Raw genomic sequence first — 23,169 nt, 5'->3', positions numbered from 1 at the left:
GGGGAGTGTATGTTCGGATGCAATAACAAAGATGTAGCTAAAATGCTTAAAAAATTGTGATTATTCGCTGTAAATATAAAAATAAAAAGGTAGAGTAGTACAAAGTTCAAAGCCCTGACAGCTACCAAAATAGACATCCAATGGGTGTTAATCAAACTCCAGCTGCACTTTAAACAGTCTAAGAGTATACGAATGTTTGGTACAGACTCCGGCCCTGATGAGAGCAGGCAACTACACTATCAGAGTCTCAGGCTTTGGGGATACCTCTCTCCAAGGACTCATTTTCGTCAATGAAACTAAACTGGAGTTTGACTCCAAACAGATATCAATGTTTATACAGACCAACAAACCTTACTACAACCAGAGGCAAACCGGTTAGTAATTGTTTGTAATGATGAAAACAGTGGAATAAAATGTGCTTTATATTATATTAGATAACAGTTTATATATTTGAATGAAATTGATAAACTTTGTTAACAATCGTAAAATAAACATTGGTAAGTAACGAGAAATAGCTAGGTGTGACATAAGTGACTGTAAGTGAGTGATTGGGAGACAGTTATTACCAACAAGGTGTTTAAATTATTATAGCAATGGCTATGTATAAAGAATATGTATTTATTTTGACTTACTGTAAACTTCCTCTATAGTTTTTCTAGCCAATCATATGTGATTAATCAGTTTGAATAATACTATTGGTTGCAAGAAAAAAGGACTACTAAATTTATGACCCCTTTAATACAATGTATTATATTTTTGTTTAGACTTTAACTTATTCTAACATCTCATCCTAGTTCATGCGCCTGTCCAATCTACAATGCTTCAGCAAAAATAAAGCAAATTTCTTATAGAAGCAAGTTTGGAGTTTAAATTTACTTGTTCACTCTTTTGCCTTTTGAGCTAATTAGAGATGTCATCATGCTCAACATTGCTATTCTTACAGTTCTGATGAGACTAATACCTCTGTATCCTAACTCAATGCCTGTCACCACTACCATGGACGTCTACATCAAGGTAGCTAATCTTACTATTCCCTCACATACTCCTCTCATAGACTATTTCTGCTGAATCAGTTGTCACTGTTTTATATAAAACTCTCCTATAAATCTATATATATTTTTCAAAGTTTGTGTGTGTTTCTGTCGTTGTGTGTGTACAGCTATAGCTACACTAGTTAAAATCTTGGAATAACAAAAACTTGATCAAGCAGATAACTTGATCTCGAACCGTCTCATTCACCAGTCCAATGCCTTACTAATTAAGCCACATGAGCTTGACGGATACACTAGGCGATATAAGTCATTATATAGGTGCAAACATGCTACCGCTCTCAATTACGATGCAAAGTGATGGCGCAACATCACGGAGGGGGGGTATAATTTTATGCGTACTCAATCGTGAGAGCAAGTAGTTAGCTCTTATTAGTAAGTTTACTCAAATTATCCATTGGCAATGTGCCAGGCCTTTGATTATAGGCTGATTTTTAATACTTGGGCATCCAGCTAGTTATATATATATGTATACACACACATATATATATAGTTATATATATATAGTTATATATATATATAAAATTGTTTCCTCACCCCGGATACCCGTATGGGTGGTAAATTCTGCTCTAACTCGGGTCTCCTACCAGAGACCTGGGAGTTTGAGCACTCGCCTCAAGATCTTAGCTGTTCCCAATAGCGCACTTTTCTGCAACTCACCTGAGTTGATTGTTGTTGGTATTTGGGCAAGCCACATTTTATGCGCCGGTGTTATTGCGCCCAGTGCCCCAATGACTACTGGGATTACAGTTGTTCTGTAATCCCAGTAGTCATTGGGGCACTGGGCGCAATAACACCGCCCAGTGCAACATAATATATATATTATATATATAATAATATATATATATATTCATGTATACATGTATATCTGCATATGCCTAAACCCTCTAAGCAATATGCTGGAGGAGACTCAATATGGGTACCAGTTTAAGAGTGGCACCAAGATAAACCACCTCTTCTACATGGATGACATTAAGCTTTACGCTAACAAAGAAAGGGACATTGATTCGCTGATACACCTCACTCAGGTATACAGCAAGGACATCGGAATGACCTTCGGTATTGAGAAATGTGGAAGGCTAATTCTTAAGAAAGGCCATTCTATGCTCACAAATGGCCTAAGAATGCCAAATGGTACCATCAAAGATATAGAAGAAGGGTACAAGTACTTGGGGATTATGCAAAGCAACATCAACCACGAAGCGGAGGTACGTCACAAAGCCATTACCGAATACAAGAAACGCCTTCGGCAGGTCTTAAGGAGCCAGCTCAATGCCAAGAACCAAGTCATGGCAATAAATACCTACGCACTGCCAGTAATAAGATATCCAGCAGGCATAATAAAGTGGACTGAGGAAGCCATCAAAGAAACAGATATAGCAACTTGTAAACTGCTGACCATGCATGGAGCACTCCACCCAAAATCTGACACTACTAGATTGTATCTTGATAGGAAAGATGGCGGTAGGGGACTCAAAAGTGTACAGCATACAGTGAAAGAGGAGGAGCAAAGCATCAAAGCATATCCAGCCTCCATGGCCATCTCAGATAAGTTGCTAGCTGAATTTCAATCGGCTGCTCTTACAACGGACCTACGCCCTGATGATGAGGAAATTGACTGGCACACGTAACCTCTTCATGGTGCTTACCACCAACAAATATCTAAGGTTGGCGATCTTCACCAGACATATATGTGGCTGAACAAAGGAAACCTAACGGCCAATACAGAGTCGCTAATCATGGCAGCCCAGGAGCAAGTGCTCCCAACAAGGCAACTCCAAACGAAAATCTATCACACCAGAGACGATCCTAGATGCAGACTGTGCAAAGATGCACCTGAGACCATCCAACACATCATCAGTGGATGCAAGCAGCTAGCAGGGAACGCATACACTGAGCGACATAATCATGTTGCAGGTGTTGTGTATAGAAGTCTATGTGATGAGTATGGCCTTAATAAACCACAACACTGGTGGGAAGCTCCTGGTAAGGTCAATGAAAATGACCGCGCTAAGATCCTCTGGGACTTCTACATCCAAACTGACAAGCATGTCCTAGCAAACCAACCAGATATAGTGGTGGTAGACAAGGAAAACAAGAGGGTTACTATAATAGATATAGCAGTACCCAATGACTACAATATAGCCAGCAAAGAAAAAGAAAAGGTAGAGAAATATCTCCCTCTTGGAGAAGAAATTGAAAAATGCTGGAATGTAAGAACAACTGTAATCCCAGTAGTCATTGGGGCACTGGACGCAATAACACCGGCGCATAAATTGTGGCTTGCCCAAATACCAACAACAACAATCAACTCAGGTGAGTTGCAGAAAAGTGCGCTATTGGGAACAGCTAAGATCTTGAGGCGAGTGCTCAAACTCCCAGGTCTCTGGTAGGAGACCCGAGTTAGAGCAGAATTTACCACCCATACGGGGTATCCAGGGTGAAACAACAATTTTTTTTATCAATATTATATACACATATCCAGTTTACTTATGTAAACAAATATATTACACATGTTTTCTTATATATAAACTCTAAATCCATACACAGTAAGTAAATATTAATAAGGAAGTAGGTAATTGTCACTATCTTCAGCATTAAGATTGTATTTCTGCTTTTGAGTGTCCAGAAATTTAATCACTACAAATAGACAAGTTGACCAATCTAAAGCATACCTGACTTCAACAATTCTGTGAGGTCTACGCAGATCCTGTAATACGTTTTTTTATTTTTAATCTTTGCTTATGTCAGACTACCAAGCCACATAGTTCGCAATTTCAACAACAAAATAGTTTATACAATAGTACATGTATTTGCCGGAGTGTTCTTTGTAAATCTTACCCCATTGGGTAGCTAAGTGTTCAAAATTGATTTTGGTACTAAGAATAAGTACATTGTTTAGCGCCATTATTCATATTAAAGCATTTTTAAAGCATTATTTAAAGCATCAAGTTATGCAACTAATTTCTGATTAACGCTGTAGTGAGTAGTAGAAGGTTGTTGATTTAAAAACACGTAAGGTGTCGAAAATATCATACCTATTGATGACTAAGATTTACTCATTAAACAATATAGCGAGTCACATTTTCTTTCTTCTGCAGGACAACAATGGGATTACAGTGAGACAGTGGTATTCCCTTCATACCAATGCTGGTGGAGTAGTCACGTTGAACTTCCCTCTCAATTCTAACTTTCTAGCCTACGGGAAATGGTCAATAAATGTCAACTGCTTGGGCCATACTTACAGCAAAACGTTTATGGTTTATGAATTCTGTGAGTGCTTTACTTTATCAGTGCATTTCTAGCCCACAACAATATAAATGATATAACATAACTAAAAATAATAAATGTTTAGGCAATTATTTTAATTTAATAACCTTATAAAAACTTAAGAAAGAAAATTTATATTCTTTTTTAAACTGGTACAATATCTCTAGCACAACTCAATCAGAAATAATTTTTAAAATGATCAAGGAAGACAACTTCTAGCAATACGATGAGTGGTTCAAAAGATTCAAGCTGTCAGATTATTATAACTTTGCGAACGGGTGAGTATAGTTATGAAGGACACATTAAGCCTTTATTCTAAGTTGTATCAAAAATATTGCTGCCTCCTAAAGTATTATCAAATCTCATAAACATGAAACATACAGAGCATTTTTAATGTCCAAACATTATGTACATGTACATATATATACATACATTTATTCATGCATATGCATCTAATGTAACAGTATATTTACATTTATGTCATCTACAGCTTATTTTAGTTCTTTTAATGATATCGTGTATGAAATTAATGCTACTAGCTTATTACTGCTGAGTGTGTTAAAATATTGTGAACTTCAATATTTTTAGTATCACAGTTCAAGCATACTGACTGAGTGCCATACTTTTAGTTCAGAAATATTCCATTCTATTATATCAAACATTTTTTCGTAAAAACAATTTGAAACTACTTGTTGACTCATAAGTAGTGATGGCCTCAAACTATTAGCAGTTTGCAAAAATATAAGATTATTATTATTATTTCAGCAAAAATATGTAACTGTTAGAGGCTGTTCAATCAATACTTGATTCGTTTATTTGAAGAATCTTTTTTGCATAAAATTCATTTCTTTGCATAGTAAGGCCAAATAATTCACAATTTTAACATGGTATGTTAATGAGAATAGCAGTTGTAGTTACCATATTCATATAATTTTTGTCAGAATGGAAGTAGCAGTTTTAAAGGTGGAAGGTAAATGCAAATGTTTGTGAATGATAATTTTTTTAAGAGTTGCATCGTAGCATTATTCAGTGAATAGAAAGTTTTTTCAGAATTTGTTGGCCTACATACAATTAGTATAATTGACATAATTATTATAATTAGTAAACAATTAGGCCAGTGTGACATTTGTTTAGCTGAAGGTTTCATTTTTTGCTGCTTGTAGACCCACCAGTATTCTTCGTGAATGTTAGTGTCCCGACATACATGTTCAGACACAGCTACGAACTGCCTGTGAGAGTAACCTCTACGTAAGCATCTTTTAGGCTCATTTTATTCTTGCAAGGAGAATAAATGCAAATTTTTTGTATATTTCTGTTCAATGTGTATGTGAACTAATATTAAGATATGTTTTAGTAGAAATAAACAGCATAACCGATGAAGATAAAACCATACTTAGATTCTGTGGTTGCTATGCCGATTGCAATCGCTACCTTATGTTCATTTTTCATTGTTTGAAAAAATAGCTTGAAAAGTTTTCTTTTTCAATTTACCTAAACTCTGGTCATCTTATTTTATCCGTGTATTCTTTACTAGCTAATTCATTTTTTATAAAAAACGAAAAGTCAAAACATTTTACAGAACTTGAAGACTTAAAATCTTTTTGCCTTTTGATTGTAGTAAAACTTTTAATACCTTGAAATGTAGTATCATTTCAAATGAAAGTATTTGCTGAGAATTTATCAAACAAACTGTTTGCTGCATTTGTCAAAATTAATATGTATTTACATAAATATATCAGCATCAAGCGTAAGTAATGAGTAATTAGTAAGTAATTAGTAGCGAGCTAACCACTGCATTAGAAAAAATATCTATTCGTATATACGACATCTTACATGGTTACATACACGTGTGTAGCTATTCTGTGTGTCATAGTTTGAATAATGTAGGCCTGTGAACAAACATACAGCTATGACATTTACTTATTGATATAAATTGCATGAACTGCAGCCAAGGAACGCTCAAACCAATCAAAGGTAATGCTACAGTGCAGCTTGAAGTACTTGACATTGATGGAAAAAAGATAGGAGGCATTGCACCAATCAAAAGGTCGCTTCCTTATGTAAGTACTAATAATTTTGGTTGGTAACCAGTAAATTGATAAAAGCCAGCGTGCTATTTCTCAAAGGTTAGCTCTGAGCTGTCATTTGAGCTTGCAGATTTCATGTCATCAAATCATGGTAGAAAATCAGAAAAAACATTGACCACTGATAAGAAGACAAACCCTTTAACCTCTGTACTGTCTTAGCTGTTGTAGAAAAGCGCATTAACCTTTTCTACTGTTTCAGCTGCCATAGACATGTACCTTAACTGCTGTACTGTCTCAGCCACTGTAGACATGTACCTTAACTGCTGTACTGTCTCAGCCGCTGTAGACAAGTACATTAACTGCTGTACTGCCTCAGCTGCTGTAGACAAGTACATTAACGTTGGTACTGTCTCAGCTGCTGTAGATAAGTACATTAACTTTGGTACTGTCTCAGCTGCTGTAGACAAGTACATTAAAGTTAAATATGTAAAATCATGAACGTCTGAGTTGGTTTTGTAAGACAGTTATACCACTTTTGATACCTAAATCATATACATATGTTCTTTCATATGTAAATAAGTACATTAACTTTGGTACTGTCTCAGCTGCTGTAGACAAGTACATTAACGTTGGTACTGTCTCAGCTGCTGTAGACAAGTACATTAACTTTGGTACTGTCTCAGCTGCTGTAGACAAGTACATTAAAGTTGAATATGTAAAATCATGAACATCCGAGTTGGTTTTGTAAGACAGTTATACCACTTTTGATACCTAAATCATATACATATGTTTTTTTCTAACAGAGAGTCTGTGGGTTAATTTTTGGTTTTTATTAATATAATTATAACAAAATGACTACATCTTTTAACTGTTAGAAAGCTCATAACTTGAGGACAGTAATAATATGCAAAATAATAACATCATCTCAACTTGTGCATCAGTAATAGTCAGTTCAGAGAGTTAGATAAAAATTCGGCACCAAAATTCTGATAGTTGAATTGTTAAAATAGTAGCCAAAAATAAAGTTTTTATATCACAATACATGTCTCTTATTTCACAATTCTACCAATTATTTAGTTGACAACTGTCAAACCAGGTGTAGCTGCGAGTTCTGCATATGTATATTTTAGTTTGAGCATCGGGCAATTGTGGCATTCAATACAGAGGAGTTACAAGCGTATGTTGGTGGAGGAGATAATGGATTAATTGGAAAGCAATTGAAAGCTACAGCTTGGGTGCAAGACTGGTACTTCAATACAACAGCGTCAGGATATGCTTCCACTCTGGTTTACTCAGAACAGATTCAACTCAGCTTTCTGGGTGGAAAAGTGTGGAGTTTCAAACCTAACATTCCCTTCAAGATATACGTGAGTAGAAACATATAATGTACTTTGAATTATTTAGTTTTTACAATGTTTTGCCAATTCTTGAAAGAGTCTGAAAAAATTATGTAACACCAAGTTGTGTATGGATTTAATGGTGATGTGCCTGAAAATATGTCAATAAAATTATATTCTGGCTGTACCTCCAGATAGCAGCTCAACGACTAGATAAGTCAGCAGTAGATCCATACATAGAAGATCGTGACATTGAGATATCTGTAACAACTACAGATACTGGCACTGGTGAAAATACAGTTACAGAGCTAGTGCCAATTCCTAAAGATACCAGTGTTATTGAATATTGGTTACATCCTACAGACCAGACAAAACAATTTGTGGTTCGGGTGAGTCAATCAACTTTATAATATTGCAAAATTTACAACGATTTTCGTAAAGTTGGAATACTTGTAATAATTTGTAAATAATTTATCTAAATTTAATGTCTATTTTTATGTCTACTAAAACATTCCATGAGCTGAAGCTAGATTCATTAAAATAAGCAAATCGATTGTGCATATTTATTTAACATATTATTGCATTTGCTTGAAGTGAAGACTTGCTGATGAATTCTTGTAAAGTAAGTGTACTCATACATTGTTTTATGTTCGTTTTTTTTTACTAGTCACGGAAACAGCACAATATATTTTTCACATTCAATTGCTTATGTTCTATCCTTCATATTATATTTTAGCTTCATATCTAGATTAGTGTGTGGTACGTCTTGAAAAACATGCTTTTTTGTCATGAATGTCGATTATCACAATAAATAATGTAATAAAAAAAATTTTTTAAACGCGTTAGTAATATTTACTAAGACCATTATTATTATTATATGAACTATCAAAAGCCATTTGTCAATAGATAGTCACAAAGTCAGCTGCTGTCATGACACTACCCTGATTGTTGTTACAGGCAGCAGTACCAGGTGAGCTGGCAACTGAGAAGGTCCTAGTTGCTACTAAATACTGGTCCCCCGCTAATCAATATCTCCATATATCAACAAACACTGCCAGACCGGCTGTAGATAACTACATCATTTTTGCTCTACAAGCTAATGTCTTCGTAGACATTGTCTACTACTATGTGAGCTCATAAGCAAGTCTCAATAGCCAGATATGTAGAACAAATTCTCAATACTGATGAAATAGCTAATAAAATAGTCAGCTACAAATACAATAGTGTATGGTATAATTAATATTTATGGATATATAATATAACGGATTTTGGATGTGATCTTGTTGCAAGCTGAAAATAAGATTGTCTTGTCTGTTTGCAAAGTTGTAATTGCTAGCAACTTACTAATATAGAGCAGAGAGTATGCTAGCTACAACAGAAGTGAAGCATCGAGTATGCTAATAAAAAAGTGGATTTTTAGATAAACCGTTCTAACATTAACATATAATTTAATATTCTGATATGCACAAATACTCTGATGTAAAACACTTTGATATGAACTAACAGCTTAATATAAATAAATAACTTGATACTAAAATATTTTTATCAAGTTATTTATTTATATTAGGCTATTAGTTCATATTAAAGTGTTTTACATCAGAGTATTTGGGCATATCAGAATATTAAATAGCACATTATATGTTTATGTTAGAACGGTTTATGTAAAAATTCATATAGAAGTATGTGTATATTTATATTAGAGTATTTTCTATAAATATACACATATTTTTATATGAAGCACTCCAAAATAGATAAATATTTTGATAGAAAGCATTCAGATATACATGTAACAAAATTTATACTTTTATATAAATTGTCTGATGTGAGAAATTACCCTGTTGTATTCTTTTTACGGTGATGGAGAGAGTAAAATGATAGCCAATGACTACATATTTGTTAAAAATAAACTGCTATACAGCCAGTAGCATATACATGTATGTGGTAATATGACCGCTCACTCTCTCAGCTTTGCTAAGTCGTGTGTATATTGTAGATTGTGGCAACAGGAAACATAGTGGCAAGTGACTCTATTCAAATGTATTCAAGAAGCAAGCTCTTCTCTGTGGCTGTCTCAAGAGATATGGCTCCAAGCGCAACCATAGTGGCTTTTTTCGTCTCACCTGCTGGCCAAGTTTCTGCTGACAGCCTCCAGTTTCATGTGGACCACACAAAGTTGCATCAAGTGTGTAACTCTTACAATGTTTCCCCAGTTCTGATTGCTTTCTTTTACTTTCTTTCATTCTCTTTTAAAGTTTCTTTTTGCGTTCTCTTGTTTTTTTTTCTTTCTTCTCTTCTGCCTATCATTTTCTTTCCAGTTATCTTTTTTTATCATTTTCTCCTTTTTTCTTCCCACTCTTTTATTCCTTTTTTCTTTAACCATCTCATTTTAACCCTTCTCTCTTTTTTTTCACTTTATGCGCTATTTTCACCTCTCTCTCTTTCTTTTTTAGGTTCTCTTTTTCTTTTCCCTTTTACTTCTTCTTTGTACCTCTACTCTCTATCTTCTCTCTCATATCTCCCTCTTTTTCTACAACTCTTTTTTTTCCTTCTTCCTCTCTGCCATTTTTCTTCTCCCTTCCTTTCTTCATATCTTCTTTCTTCACTCTCCTTTGAAGGTTTTGCTTGTAAAATAAAAGCTAAGCTCTTTCACCAAAGTTAAGGATGATATTTTTTGATATTATCTATTTATGGTCTGTTACCAGATGAAGGCCAAGTTCAACAGAGGTAAAAATTTCAATTATGACACGATAGAAATAACTGCATGGGCTGACCCCTTGTCTTATGTGGCCTTCTCAGCACTCGAGTATCAGATGTATCACCTCGGCATAAGGAATGGTTTGACCTGGGATCAGGTGAGTTATCATGAACCTTTCAGTTTTTGTTTTCCAATTTCAATTTTTAATATATCTGCTGAACTGACTCTCAAAGAATACAATATATAAATAGACCGCAACCAAATGATACTTAATGTATTGGCTGCGTGCATACTCAGATTAAGCCTTAAGGCGTTTAATTGGTACAATAAGGTATAAATACATAATCCTTGGAAAAGACAAAAAGACAAAAAGAAACACTGAAATCGATTTATTTATTATTGCTAGAAATACTGGTTTCATAAAGAATAATAGAGAAAAAAGCACTCAATACACTATGTGCAACGTGAATTGTAGTATAAGTAATAATATGAAAAGGCCTAAGCTGTTTGTTAATCACGACAGATCTGTTTGAGTAGACATTAGTTTGCTCTCATCAGGTGATCGCTTGAGAAAGCTATTACCAGAAAGCTATCAAATACATCTACATACATTGTATATATAAATAAACGTATATATTTATATATATAAATATATCTATATACATACACATGTATATATTTATTAATATATTTATATGTAAAAAAATATGTTTATGTATTTATATATATATATATTTATATCTAATTAGTGTGAAGAATATTGTGTACTTAGCTTTCAGCTACTGTCAGTGTCAATGATGCAGTCTATTCTCTCATCAATCTGTACTCTATAAGACTCACAGTTGGTGTTCACAGTTTAGTTTCCTCCCTCTTTTTGATGATTGGTCTGTTTTTATCCTTTTCTGGTTCAGCTGACCAATCACGTAAAAAAAGGAAACTAACCCGCCAATACAAAGTGCGATTCTTTCAGAGGACAGCCTGATGACAAGATAGACCGCGTCATCAAAACTAACAGTAGCTGAAAGCTACTTATTATTATAACAAGTTATTATTATAACTAGTTATTATATATAACACACTATTCTTCAAGCCAATTATAGCTTAAGCTCCATACTTTGTGTTAAGTACTCTTTATCAGCTTGACTTACGTAATTATTTTATAGATAAGTATTTACATCAGCAATAGTTATAAATGAACAAATTGCTTCCCCACCCTGCTTTACTAAAGTGGGTAGTAATGTCTACTTGAGCTCAGGTCTTTTAAGGGAGTTCAAAGACTCACCTCAAGATCTTAGACATTCTTATAATCGTGCTTTTCCGCCACTGACTTGTGTTGACTGTTGTCGGTATTTGTTCAAGGAACATTTGATGTGAAGGTGTTATTGCACCCCATGCTCTAATGACTACTAGAATTACATCGCTTTTACATGCCAAGACTTTTCAATCTCCTCTCCGTGTGGGAGATAGTTCTTAGCTTTTCCTTTGCTGGCCATGTTGCAGGCATCGGTACTGCTAGATCTATTATAGCAGCCCTCTTGTTCTCCTTGTCCACCACCACAATATCTGGCTGATTTGCCAGAACATGCTTGTCAGTCAGGATGTAGAAGCCTCAAAGAACTTAGCGTGGTCATTCTCATTGACCTTTAGGGCTTTCTACTGGTGTTGTGGTTTATTGAGACTGCACTCACAGAATAGACTTCTGTACACAACACCTGCAACATGATTATGCTACTCAGTGTATGCATTTCCGACTAGCTGCTTGCATCCGTTAATGATGTGTTGGATGGTCTCTGGTGCATCCATGCACAGTCTGCATCTAGGATAATTTCTATTGTGATGTATCTCTGTTTGGAGTTGCCTAGTTGGGAGCACTTGCTCCTCCACTGTCATGACTAGTGACTCTGTATTGGTCGTTAGTCTTTGTATAGCTACATATAGGTATGGTGGAAGTTGCTAATCTCAGATATCTGTCAGTGGTAGACACTATAAAGAGGCTTGGTGTGCCCAGTTGAGTTTTTCATTATTTGTGTGTGGTTCCATTGTCACAGCAATCAAGCGAAATTCATCTAGCAGCTTGTCTATGGCAGCCATAGAGGCTGCCATAGGTTTTCATGTTCTGTTCTTCTTCTTTCCCTGTCTGCTGTACACTTTTGAGACCTTCTTTCATATTTCCTGCCAAGGTATATATAAATAGTATGTATGTGTGCGTGTGATAGATGCTGACTTGGTGTATACATTTATTATAGATTGCCAATGTTCATTATCACTTAGGTGAATCAGGAATTGTATACCTACAATAACCATACCAACGCAAGCATCACTCACTATTTCAAGAAGAATGGACAGACAGTAGATACATTTACTGCTGCAACTCCTTCCTATGCACATGATGCCAACAGCACCTTCTTTGTAAGCCCTTTACCCTGTTTGCCCTGGTACCCTGTAAGATATAAACTTCTATCTGCAGTACAGTGTGCCTGCAGATATAAGTTCATACCTAACAAATGTCTATATTTTGTAGCATACTATGCCTTAGCATGCACTCTGTGTAATGCAACTCTTGCTTATTAAACACCCATCAAGCTTCACAGATTTATTGGTCCTTCTTGTTGCAACAGAACAAAGATAAATCAACATTTGTCTATGAATAGCTTTGTCTAGGATGAAGGACTCAAGCTTGTCCTCAGCATGCACTTAGCTACTGGCAACCGTCCTGGTGTTTAATTAATCTCTCTGTGTCTGGTTTTTTCCTCTAGTTCTCTGGTCTTTACATATTCACGGATGCCAATGTATCATCTGTATATACTACATGCAACATGACAAAAGGAGAATATCCATGTATGGATGGCCAGTCTTGCTACAACTATCAGCAGGTGTGCAACATGGCTACAACATGCACTAGGGACCACAGAGATGAAATGGTGGTGCATTAAGCACAGAGTAATGCAACTCTTGCTTATTAAACACCCATCAAGCTTCACAGATTTATTGGTCCTTCTTGTTGCAACAGAACAAAGATAAATCAACATTTGTCTATGAATAGCTTTGTCTAGGATGAAGGACTCAAGCTTGTCCTCAGCATGCACTTAGCTACTGGCAACCGTCCTGGTGTTTAATTAATCTCTCTGTGTCTGGTTTTTTCCTCTAGTTCTCTGGTCTTTACATATTCACGGATGCCAATGTATCATCTGTATATACTACATGCAACATGACAAAAGGAGAATATCCATGTATGGATGGCCAGTCTTGCTACAACTATCAGCAGGTGTGCAACATGGCTACAACATGCACTAGGGACCACAGAGATGAAATGGGGTGTAAGTATTTATTGAACTATCATTGCAATTTGCTTCTGTGTTTAATGTTTGCTTGAACCAGGTTAGCATACTATGGTTTAGACTACCACTAACAACACACTATATATTCATTTGTAGTTTCTGTTTATGGCTGATCCAGAATTGGTAGCTTTAGTCTGTGATGTCATAAACTTGTGAGTTAATGGAATTATGTCAAGCCTCCAGTCGTTACTTTTACATAGTGTATAATCTGTTTTATGGATAGTTTTATAACATTTGTGCTTAGTGAAATTTTATACGTTTTATAAGTATAAAACTATATTTGTTTATTTTATTTCGGTAACATTCTAGTAACACAAATATTGTAACAGCAGAGTGCCGTGACCAGGGCCGGCGAGGCCGATCATGTGACCAACCCCACAGCCTGACGTTGGCCACACGCCAAGCTGCAGCGTGTGACCAACCCGGGCTCACAGCCTGGGTCTCATTATCACAGTAGGAGACTTGGCCACCGGCGAGCTGGCTTGGTACGTCGAGCTGCAGAACAGAGAGAAGATTAAGTGTAATGATAAGGAAAGGGGTGCAACCTATCGATATACCCAGCAGAGCTAGCACAGTTCATGACTTCATGTATTTATATATATACTGGTCAAATATATATTCTTGCGGTTAATACACTCGATGTATTTATTCTTGTGGAGAGAAAAGGGAACTGGCAGTTTCCTATACAATATCACTTTTAGATAGAATCAATATGAAATTTATTTTTTTTTTTTTCATTTTGCTGCTATATCTTTGTTTAACTATACTTTCAACATCAGGTTGTACTATACTGTATTAGTCAAATCAATGTATAGAGGGGAAGAATTCTAACATATAGTATGCTAATCTTGGGTAGCTCAAGGTCCCTAGATTTATAAACTTAATTCATGGATTGCTGTGGCAAAAGCTGCCAAAGACAATAGTCATCAGCATGGTCGATGGTTATTTATCATCTCATCATATTTGATTACCTCAGGTCATCGAAATGAGAGTGAGAATGCAATTCTGTATGAGATCGGAGGTTGGGAACGAACCAAACACATTGGAGCTTTCTACAGAGATGGTGCCTTTATGTGGACAGACCAGTTTACCAAGCCAGACGGACGGATAGATATAAAGATAAAACCTCCAGCCTTTGATGCATCATGGGTCATGTCTGGCTTCTCTTTAAGTAGAGAAAATGGTCTCGCTATATTGCCTGGACTTCACCTTGTAAGCACCTCAAATTACTTACATTAGTTTTACGAGGCTGCTGGCCTTGTGGGTTAGAGATAAATAAGCTCCTTTGAGCAGCAAAATCTAAAATGGCTAAATAATATTTACAGATGAACTCTGGTCGCCCAATGTACATAAACGTCGCTGGTGCAAAGGCGGTGAGACTCGGTGAGATTCTCTCGCTGAGAGTGACCGTGTTTAACTATTGGACAGAGGAGTTGGACGTTCTTCTCACAATCAAGGGTTCAAAAGACTATCAGTTTGTGGAAGTGAGTGGAGACGTTGACAACCCAGTCGATGGAGAGCAGCATGTAAGTAAGACATATGTTCAACTGATCAGTCATTCACTTTGCCTGCAGGCAGTTTGATGTTAGTTCTCAGATTTCCTTTTTTCAGTTTTAATTCATTTTTTCTTACCTTCTGTCAATTTTGGTTCTGCTACGTGTTTCGTATTTTTTATCTTCTTAGTCTAAATCTTTTCAAAAAAAATGTCTACTTTCTTTGCGCTATGATTCTACGTAGACTTTCTGTTCAGACTGCATATGAAATTGTAGCATTAGCATACAAGTTTGACTATTTATATAAACTCAGCTGTTTTAGCTGTTGTTTTTTGAGTTTAATTCAGTTTGTCTGATATAAGATTTGTTATTTTAGATTCCACCAAGGCTAGTTATGTTATAAGCTTTTTTTTATGATTACTATGAGACAGTCTCACTATTCCTACACTCCACTTTACATGTACATAACAGGTGATGGTGCCAGTTTACAGGAACAGTGTCAGGCAGATCTATGTTCCCATACAACCAAGCCGAACTGGGGCTATAGCTATACCAATAAGAGCAATGTCATTCATAGCTGGCCATTCTGTTACTCACAAGATAACTGTTGGTGTAAGTTCACAGCCTTCCTTCTATTGATGCTATACAATCTACATACATATACTAGCGGAATGCCCGGCATTGCATGGATATTAAAAATCAGCTTATAAACAGTGACAAGTAATGCAGTTGCTTGCCATTAGCCTGGCACATTTCCAATGGCTAATTTGAGTTAGCTAGTAACTTACTAATAAGAGCTGTGAGAGCAAGCTTTAATGCCTTGCGTACGCTATAGCGCTATGCATATTTTCACCCACATATCGACTCATATCGCCCAATGAGTCTATCAATCTCGTGTAGCTCAATGGTTTAGTGTATTGGTTGGGAAATGAGAGGTTCCAAGATCAAATCTTCTGTGATATGAATTTTTCATTCCGATGTTTTACTAGCTATAGCTGGACAAACCGAACCGCACACACACACACACAAACTTTGATATTTATATATATATAGATACATACAGTATATATAGTAAGGCATTCATGCCTCTACACATAGTATATACCTATATATTTTTTTTTCTTTTTCCAACTATGTCAGTGAATTATCTAATTTTAAGGAAACTAATTTACACACTCCTAGTCAATTATTTTTTCATTTGTTCTACTAAATAACTAAACCCTCAACTAGAAGAGTATCGCTCTACATTTGCCTTTTTAAATAATCTGACACAAATTTGTGTTTGGTTGTGTGTATCAGTATACACCTATAAAACTGCGTGCAACAGATGTTAATCTTGTAGCCAAGGAACTCAGCTATATAAAAACAAAGTTTCCTTGCAGCAGTCAATGAGGTCTTGTTCAGGCTCATAGTTTGGGTAGTCATCAGCTAAAATAAAGTGCTACAGATTAATAAAGCTCAGGCAACAGTACTTTATCCCAGACAAATTTATTAAAATACCTTCAAGTCAAACAATTTCCTTAGATTTAAATCCAGAAAATATGTTTAGCAATATTATGTTTGTTGCGAGTGTAAGAGTCAATTTTAATAATCCAGTTTTTGAGTGAATAGTCCTTTTGAATAAGAATTGTCAAAGCAGACGTATGTTTTTCTATCAAACATGAGAAGGTTCGGAAGCTGGCATGGTCTAGTTGCCTAAAGTGCCTCTATTACAAACAATAGGCTAGAAATGGTCATCGGTAGTGGAAGAAATGATCTTTAACCTCCACCATTTCCTCTATCAGCAAATGTAGTCAGGGCAGGCTCGTTGATCAATGATTTCTTATGTGGCAGAATCCGCGCTGCCTTTTCATAGATGAATGTATGTGTACTGCTTTCCTTTTGATGCAGAGAGAGAGAGGTCAACGCAACAACCAACCAACCTTTGATGTCATGGCAGAGTTTCAAAGGATCTCTTTAGCATTGTTGGCTTTCCTTAACTAAACATAAAAACATTTCGAGGTTTTGATGAAGCAAATAACTTCATAATAAAATGGTGCAACTTGTCTATTGTAAGATACTTATTTACAATCAAAGTGTATTTACAGCACAACGCAATAGCTGACAGGAACATCACCAACTACCAAGTGGATCTAAGAGTTGCCAACTCCAAAGTTCTACCTGACCTTTGGCTTCCTGTAGAGGAATTTCCTGAGGTTTTTGAACAGCGACATGTGCACTACGTTCCTGGCTCTCCGAGGTCTTATGTCAGCGTCATCGGTGAGCTGCAAACTAGGTGCTTAAGATTCAGCTTTAGGTTACAGTCTGTGTTCACTGGTTTACTGTAACTCAAAGTTGTTTACTGTACCACAAAGGTGTTCGCTGTCCTACCAAGGTTTTTACTGCACCAAAAAGGTGTTTATCGGTTTACTGTACCCCAATGGTGTTAACATGTTATATCATACCACGAAAGTGTTTACTAGTTTACCATACAACAAAGTTGTTCACTGGAATACTATACATTGTACCTCAAGTTGTTCACTAGAATACCATACATTGTACCTCAAGTTGTTCACTAGAATACTATACATTGTACCTCAAGTTGTTCACTGGAATACCATACATTGTACCTCAAGTCGTCCACTGGAATACTATACATTGTACCTCAAGTTGTTCACTGGAATACTATACATTGTACCTCAAGTTGTTCACTGGAATACTATACATTGTACCTCAAGTTGTTCACTAGAATACTATACATTGTACCTCAAGTTGTTCACTGGAATACTATACATTGTACCTCAAGTTGTTCACTGGAATACTATACATTGTACCTCAAGTTGTTCACTGGAATACTATACATTGTACCTCAAGTTGTTCACTGGAGTACTATACATTGTACCTCAAGTTGTTCACTGGAATACTATACATTGTACCTCAAGTTGTTCACTAGAATACTATACATTGTACCTCAAGTTGTTCACTGGAATACTATACATTGTACCTCAAGTTGTTCACTAGAATACTATACATTGTACCTCAAGTTGTTCACTGGAATACTATACATTGTACCTCAAGTTGTTCACTGGAATACTATACATTGTACCTCAAGTTGTTCACTAGAATACTATACATTGTACCTCAAGTTGTTCACTGGAATACTATACATTGTACCTCAAGTTGTTCACTGGAATACTATACATTGTACCTCAAGTTGTTCACTGGAATACTATACATTGTACCTCAAGTTGTTCACTGGAATACTATACATTGTACCTCAAGTTGTTCACTAGAATACCATACATTGTACCTCAAGTTGTTCACTAGAATACTATACATTGTAACTCAAGTTGTTCACTGGAATACTATACATTGTACCTCAAGTTGTTCACTAGAATACCATACATTGTACCTCAAGTTGTTCACTGGAATACTATACATTGTACCTCAAGTCGTTCACTAGAATACTATACATTGTACCTCAAGTTGTTCACTGGAATACTATACATTGTACCTCAAGTTGTTCACTGGAATACTATACATTGTACCTCAAGTTGTTCACTAGAATACTATACATTGTACCTCAAGTTGTTCACTGGAATACCATACATTGTACCTCAAGTCGTCCACTGGAATACTATACATTGTACCTCAAGTTGTTCACTGGAATACTATACATTGTACCTCAAGTTGTTCACTGGAATACTATACATTGTACCTCAAGTTGTTCACTAGAATACTATACATTGTACCTCAAGTTGTTCACTAGAATACTATACATTGTACCTCAAGTTGTTCACTGGAATACTATACATTGTACCTCAAGTTGTTCACTGGAATACCATACATTGTACCTCAAGTCGTTCACTAGAATACTATACATTGTACCTCAAGTTGTTCACTGGAATACCATACATTGTACCTCAAGTTGTTCACTAGAATACTATACATTGTACCTCAAGTTGTTCACTAGAATACTATACATTGTACCTCAAGTTGTTCACTAGAATACTATACATTGTACCTCAAGTTGTTCACTAGAATACTATACATTGTACCTCAAGTTGTTCACTAGAATACTATACATTGTACCTCAAGTTGTTCACTAGAATACTATACATTGTACCTCAAGTTGTTCACTGGAATACTATACATTGTACCTCAAGTTGTTCACTGGAATACCATACATTGTACCTCAAGTCGTTCACTAGAATACTATACATTGTACCTCAAGTTGTTCACTGGAATACCATACATTGTACCTCAAGTTGTTCACTAGAATACCATACATTGTACCTCAAGTTGTTCACTAGAATACTATACATTGTACCTCAAGTTGTTCACTAGAATACTATACATTGTACCTCAAGTTGTTCACTGGAATACTATACATTGTACCTCAAGTTGTTCACTGGAATACTATACATTGTACCTCAAGTTGTTCACTGGAATACTATACATTGTACCTCAAGTTGTTCACTAGAATACTATACATTGTACCTCAAGTTGTTCACTGGAATACTATACATTGTACCTCAAGTTGTTCACTGGAATACTATACATTGTACCTCAAGTTGTTCACTAGAATACTATACATTGTACCTCAAGTTGTTCACTAGAATACTATACATTGTACCTCAAGTTGTTCACTAGAATACTATACATTGTACCTCAAGTTGTTCACTGGAATACTATACATTGTACCTCAAGTTGTTCACTAGAATACTATACATTGTACCTCAAGTTGTTCACTGGAATACTATACATTGTACCTCAAGTTGTTCACTAGAATACCATACATTGTACCTCAAGTTGTTCACTGGAATACCATACATTGTACCTCAAGTTGTTCACTGGAATACTATACATTGTACCTCAAGTTGTTCACTAGAATACTATACATTGTACCTCAAGTTGTTCACTGGAATACTATACATTGTACCTCAAGTTGTTCACTAGAATACTATACATTGTACCTCAAGTTGTTCACTGGAATACTATACATTGTACCTCAAGTTGTTCACTAGAATACTATACATTGTACCTCAAGTTGTTCACTAGAATACTATACATTGTACCTCAAGTTGTTCACTGGAATACTATACATTGTACCTCAAGTTGTTCACTAGAATACTATACATTGTACCTCAAGTTGTTCACTGGAATACTATACATTGTACCTCAAGTTGTTCACTAGAATACCATACATTGTACCTCAAGTTGTTCACTGGAATACCATACATTGTACCTCAAGTTGTTCACTGGAATACTATACATTGTACCTCAAGTTGTTCACTAGAATACTATACATTGTACCTCAAGTTGTTCACTGGAATACTATACATTGTACCTCAAGTTGTTCACTAGAATACTATACATTGTACCTCAAGTTGTTCACTGGAATACTATACATTGTACCTCAAGTTGTTCACTAGAATACTATACATTGTACCTCAAGTTGTTCACTGGAATACCATACATTGTACCTCAAGTTGTTCACTGGAATACCATACATTGTACCTCAAGTCGTTCACTAGAATACTATACATTGTACCTCAAGTTGTTCACTGGAATACCATACATTGTACCTCAAGTTGTTCACTGGAATACCATACATTGTACCTCAAGTTGTTCACTAGAATACTATACATTGTACCTCAAGTTGTTCACTGGAATACTATACATTGTACCTCAAGTTGTTCACTAGAATACCATACATTGTACCTCAAGTTGTTCACTGGAATACCATACATTGTACCTCAAGTTGTTCACTAGAATACTATACATTGTACCTCAAGTTGTTCACTAGAATACCATACATTGTACCTCAAGTTGTTCACTAGAATACTATACATTGTACCTCAAGTTGTTCACTGGAATACTATACATTGTACCTCAAGTTGTTCACTAGAATACTATACATTGTACCTCAAGTTGTTCACTGGAATACTATACATTGTACCTCAAGTTGTTCACTAGAATACCATACATTGTACCTCAAGTTGTTCACTGGAATACTATACATTGTACCTCAAGTTGTTCACTGGAATACTATACATTGTACCTCAAGTTGTTCACTGGAATACTATACATTGTACCTCAAGTTGTTCACTAGAATACTATACATTGTACCTCAAGTTGTTCACTGGAATACTATACATTGTACCTCAAGTTGTTCACTGGAATACCATACATTGTACCTCAAGTTGTTCACTAGAATACTATACATTGTACCTCAAGTTGTTCACTGGAATACTATACATTGTACCTCAAGTTGTTCACTAGAATACCATACATTGTACCTCAAGTTGTTCACTGGAATACTATACATTGTACCTCAAGTTGTTCACTGGAATACTATACATTGTACCTCAAGTTGTTCACTGGAATACCATACATTGTACCTCAAGTTGTTCACTAGAATACCATACATTGTACCTCAAGTTGTTCACTGGAATACTATACATTGTACCTCAAGTTGTTTACTGGAATACTATACATTGTACCTCAAGTTGTTCACTAGAATACTATACATTGTACCTCAAGTTGTTCACTGGAATACCATACATTGTACCTCAAGTTGTTCACTGGAATACCATACATTGTACCTCAAGTTGTTCACTAGAATACTATACATTGTACCTCAAGTTGTTCACTGGAATACTATACATTGTACCTCAAGTTGTTCACTGGAATACCATACATTGTACCTCAAGTTGTTCACTAGAATACCATACATTGTACCTCAAGTTGTTCACTAGAATACTATACATTGTACCTCAAGTTGTTCACTAGAATACTATACATTGTACCTCAAGTTGTTCACTAGAATACTATACATTGTACCTCAAGTTGTTCACTGGAATACTATACATTGTACCTCAAGTTGTTCACTGGAATACTATACATTGTACCTCAAGTTGTTCACTAGAATACCATACATTGTACCTCAAGTTGTTCACTAGAATACTATACATTGTACCTCAAGTTGTTCACTGGAATACTATACATTGTATCTCAAGTTGTTCACTAGAATACCATACATTGTATCTCAAGTTGTTCACTAGAATACTATACATTGTACCTCAAGTTGTTCACTGGAATACTATACATTGTATCTCAAGTTGTTCACTAGAATACCATACATTGTACCTCAAGTTGTTCACTGGAATACTATACATTGTACCTCAAGTTGTTCACTAGAATACCATACATTGTACCTCAAGTTGTTCACTGGAATACTATACATTGTACCTCAAGTTGTTCACTAGAATACCATACATTGTACCTCAAGTTGTTCACTAGAATACTATACATTGTACCTCAAGTTGTTCACTGGAATACTATACATTGTATCTCAAGTTGTTCACTAGAATACCATACATTGTACCTCAAGTTGTTCACTGGAATACTATACATTGTACCTCAAGTTGTTCACTAGAATACCATACATTGTACCTCAAGTTGTTCACTAGAATACTATACATTGTACCTCAAGTTGTTCACTGGAATACTATACATTGTATCTCAAGTTGTTCACTAGAATACCATACATTGTATCTCAAGTTGTTCACTAGAATACCATACATTGTACCTCAAGTTGTTCACTAGAATACTATACATTGTACCTCAAGTTGTTCACTGGAATACTATACATTGTACCTCAAGTTGTTCACTAGAATACCATACATTGTACCTCAAGTTGTTCACTGGAATACTATACATTGTACCTCAAGTTGTTCACTAGAATACCATACATTGTACCTCAAGTTGTTCACTGGAATACTATACATTGTACCTCAAGTTGTTCACTAGAATACCATACATTGTACCTCAAGTTGTTCACTAGAATACTATACATTGTACCTCAAGTTGTTCACTGGAATACTATACATTGTACCTCAAGTTGTTCACTGGAATACTATACATTGTACCTCAAGTTGTTCACTAGAATACTATACATTGTACCTCAAGTTGTTCA

At 35.6% G+C, this 23,169-nt stretch overlaps 1 protein-coding gene across 1 annotated transcript in view; it reads left to right on the top strand.

Annotated features, from left to right (window-relative positions):
- LOC137396174 (CD109 antigen-like) overlaps window positions 1–23,169 on the top strand; it is a 41,292-nt gene that overhangs the window by 4,371 nt on the left and 13,752 nt on the right. Inside the window, exons 5-19 of the mRNA XM_068082365.1 lie at window positions 206–374; window positions 944–1,014; window positions 4,151–4,322; window positions 6,606–6,788; window positions 6,952–7,061; window positions 7,477–7,713; window positions 7,878–8,072; window positions 8,641–8,811; window positions 9,677–9,865; window positions 10,386–10,535; window positions 13,527–13,695; window positions 14,693–14,928; window positions 15,042–15,242; window positions 15,681–15,821; window positions 17,297–17,468. Coding sequence (XP_067938466.1) covers window positions 206–374; window positions 944–1,014; window positions 4,151–4,322; window positions 6,606–6,788; window positions 6,952–7,061; window positions 7,477–7,713; window positions 7,878–8,072; window positions 8,641–8,811; window positions 9,677–9,865; window positions 10,386–10,535; window positions 13,527–13,695; window positions 14,693–14,928; window positions 15,042–15,242; window positions 15,681–15,821; window positions 17,297–17,468 — 2,566 coding nt within the window. The remainder of the gene's footprint in view (window positions 1–205; window positions 375–943; window positions 1,015–4,150; window positions 4,323–6,605; window positions 6,789–6,951; window positions 7,062–7,476; window positions 7,714–7,877; window positions 8,073–8,640; window positions 8,812–9,676; window positions 9,866–10,385; window positions 10,536–13,526; window positions 13,696–14,692; window positions 14,929–15,041; window positions 15,243–15,680; window positions 15,822–17,296; window positions 17,469–23,169) is intronic.

The sequence above is a fragment of the Watersipora subatra genome, chromosome 1, assembly GCF_963576615.1.
Source record: "Watersipora subatra chromosome 1, tzWatSuba1.1, whole genome shotgun sequence".
In the NCBI taxonomy this organism is placed as follows: domain Eukaryota; kingdom Metazoa; phylum Bryozoa; class Gymnolaemata; order Cheilostomatida; family Watersiporidae; genus Watersipora; species Watersipora subatra.
The sequence above is the reverse complement of the archived record's forward strand: the minus strand, read 5'-3'. Positions and strand labels throughout refer to the sequence as shown.